Genomic DNA, 2086 nt, shown 5'->3' on the forward strand with positions numbered 1-2086 from the left:
GGGGGGGGGGGGGGGGGGGGGGGGGGGGGGGGGGGGGGGAGGAAGACCTGGCTCAGTGTCACCAGAGAAGCCAGGAGCTACCTAGGAGTGCCCCCAGCCAGCGCTGCCCTCCACTGGAGCCTGGACTAGGGAAGAGCCATGGTGACTTTTTTTTTTTTTTTTTTTTTGTGCAACCTGGCCTGCTTCAGCCCCTTACTGGATTGCCCGCCATCATTGTTTCCCACTGGAACAGTGGGCTTCCTGTTCCATCGCCAACAAGTCACCAGAATCCTGGATCTGAGCACACTTCCATGGACTGTTTGGAGGGATAGAAGAATTACAGAATGCCCAGTGCTATTGGAGGGCTGGGAAAAGAACCCCCAGATGTCTTTCTCGAAGCACTAACTGGGGTATTTGGCTTAGGCTTCCTCTCCCAAGCTCAGGCCAGAAATCTTCTGAAGCCTGAAGCACAGGCTGCAAGGCAGCACCCTGGGACTGGCCAACCCCCACACTGACACCCCCACCCCGAGTTCCCCACGGTCCTTTTCAGACAGAATAGACTGTTCTCTGAAAGCTCCTGGCCATGCACGCACAGGCAAGGTAGGGTAGCTTTTCTGGACATCCACAGACACTGATGTTTCAGTTTTAAATTTTTACCCAGGACAGTGATCAGTTAGGGCACCAGGGAGGCTTGCAGTGTGGTGTTAAGCTTTGATGTCCCTGGCAACTGATGGTTTTATATTCATTTCCTTAAATCAGAAGCCTTCAAATAACGTGCACTTTAAATTGGATCAGCAGCTAATGGCCCCATAATCTCTTCAGAGCTCAAGTTTCCAAAGGTGTCACCCATTGTGGAATGGAGCGCCCCGGAGGACCCGAGTCTGGGTGTCATCGGATACCCTGAATCCTGGTGCTCTGTCTTGGTGCCTCTTGAATCCCATGTGGGGCTCCTGCTCTCTGGCAATCCTCACCTTCCTTTCCTCTCCAATTAAAACAACCCACCCACCTGGTCCTGGGCCCACTACAATACCCATTTTCAAATAACTGCGCTAGCAGGTTCTTAAGAGTCTGTGCTCCTCTTTGCTCTGGGGTTGTAGTCTTCAAGAAGTGGGTAAGGCGGCAGGCAGGGTGCAGATTTCCAGCCCAGTCTCCCCCAACATGGACTAAGATGCGAAATACTGATCGTAGAGGGGAAACTAAGGCCCAGGTGGCGTTGTCCAATTCTGTGCAGTCATTTTTTTTTTTTTTTTTTTTTTTGTCCTACACCTTAGAGCATTGGGGTACCGTTTTTCCCATCCGCCGGGTCCTTTCTGGGTCAAACCCCACTCACCGAACTCGCAGGGGCCATCGCGTGCCTTGTGCAGATGGCCAGGGTGCACGCGGGGTGCGTGCCGGGCGCGCAGCCGCAGCGCGCAGATGCTGGAGTAGGAGCGGCCGTCGGAGCCGCAGACGGCGCCGCGCTGCGCACACACGCAAAGCCCGGTGCCCTCGGGCGCCGTCCCCGGGGCGCGGCTCGCACACACCAGGCCAGGGCCGCAGCGAGCGCCCACCGGTCCCCCGCAGCTCGCGCCCTCGGCGCCCAGGCAGCGGGCGCAGCAGCCGCACTGGTCGCGCGCGGCGATCCAGGGCGCTGGGCAAGGCGAGGGCGCAGGGCAGCGATCCAGCCGGCACGGGCCGCACTCGGGGTGTCGTCTTCCCGCCTCGCGGAGCCCGAGGCCCCCGGCCAGCGACAGCAGCAGCAGGAGCGGCAGCAGCAGACGCGGCATGGCCGGCTCCGGGACGGACGGCAGCAGCGCCTCTGCTCGGCTTGGCGCTCGGTGCGCGCAAAGCCCCCGCGCCCGCCCCGCGCCCGCTGATTGGCCCGGTCTGCACCGCGGGGCGCCCCTCGGCCCGGGACCAGAGCGGCGCGGCTCTACCCGAGCGCCTAACTGCAGGGAAGTCTCCAAAACAGCCCTGTTACCTCCGACTGAGCTCTCGGGCAGACCCAGCCCGGTGCAAATGGCACCTTGTCCGCCCGCCCCAAATGTTATGCCTTTCAATCCTTAAACCAGGATGCCCTGTTTTGTTTTGCTCTTTCCAGTTTTGTTTGGTAAAGGGAAGGTGCAAT

At 59.7% G+C, this 2086-nt stretch overlaps 1 protein-coding gene across 1 annotated transcript in view; it reads right to left on the reverse strand.

The window, feature by feature from the left end:
• Igfbpl1 (insulin like growth factor binding protein like 1) overlaps positions 1–1750 on the reverse strand; it is a 15779-nt gene extending 14029 nt beyond the window's left edge. Inside the window, exon 1 of the mRNA XM_055605296.1 lies at positions 1310–1750. Coding sequence (XP_055461271.1) covers positions 1310–1745 — 436 coding nt within the window. The 5' untranslated portion in view covers positions 1746–1750. The remainder of the gene's footprint in view (positions 1–1309) is intronic.
• Positions 1751–2086: the final 336 nt, after the last annotated feature.

This window comes from Psammomys obesus, unplaced genomic scaffold, assembly GCF_907164565.1.
Source record: "Psammomys obesus unplaced genomic scaffold, mPsaObe1.curated_primary_1811, whole genome shotgun sequence".
In the NCBI taxonomy this organism is placed as follows: domain Eukaryota; kingdom Metazoa; phylum Chordata; class Mammalia; order Rodentia; family Muridae; genus Psammomys; species Psammomys obesus.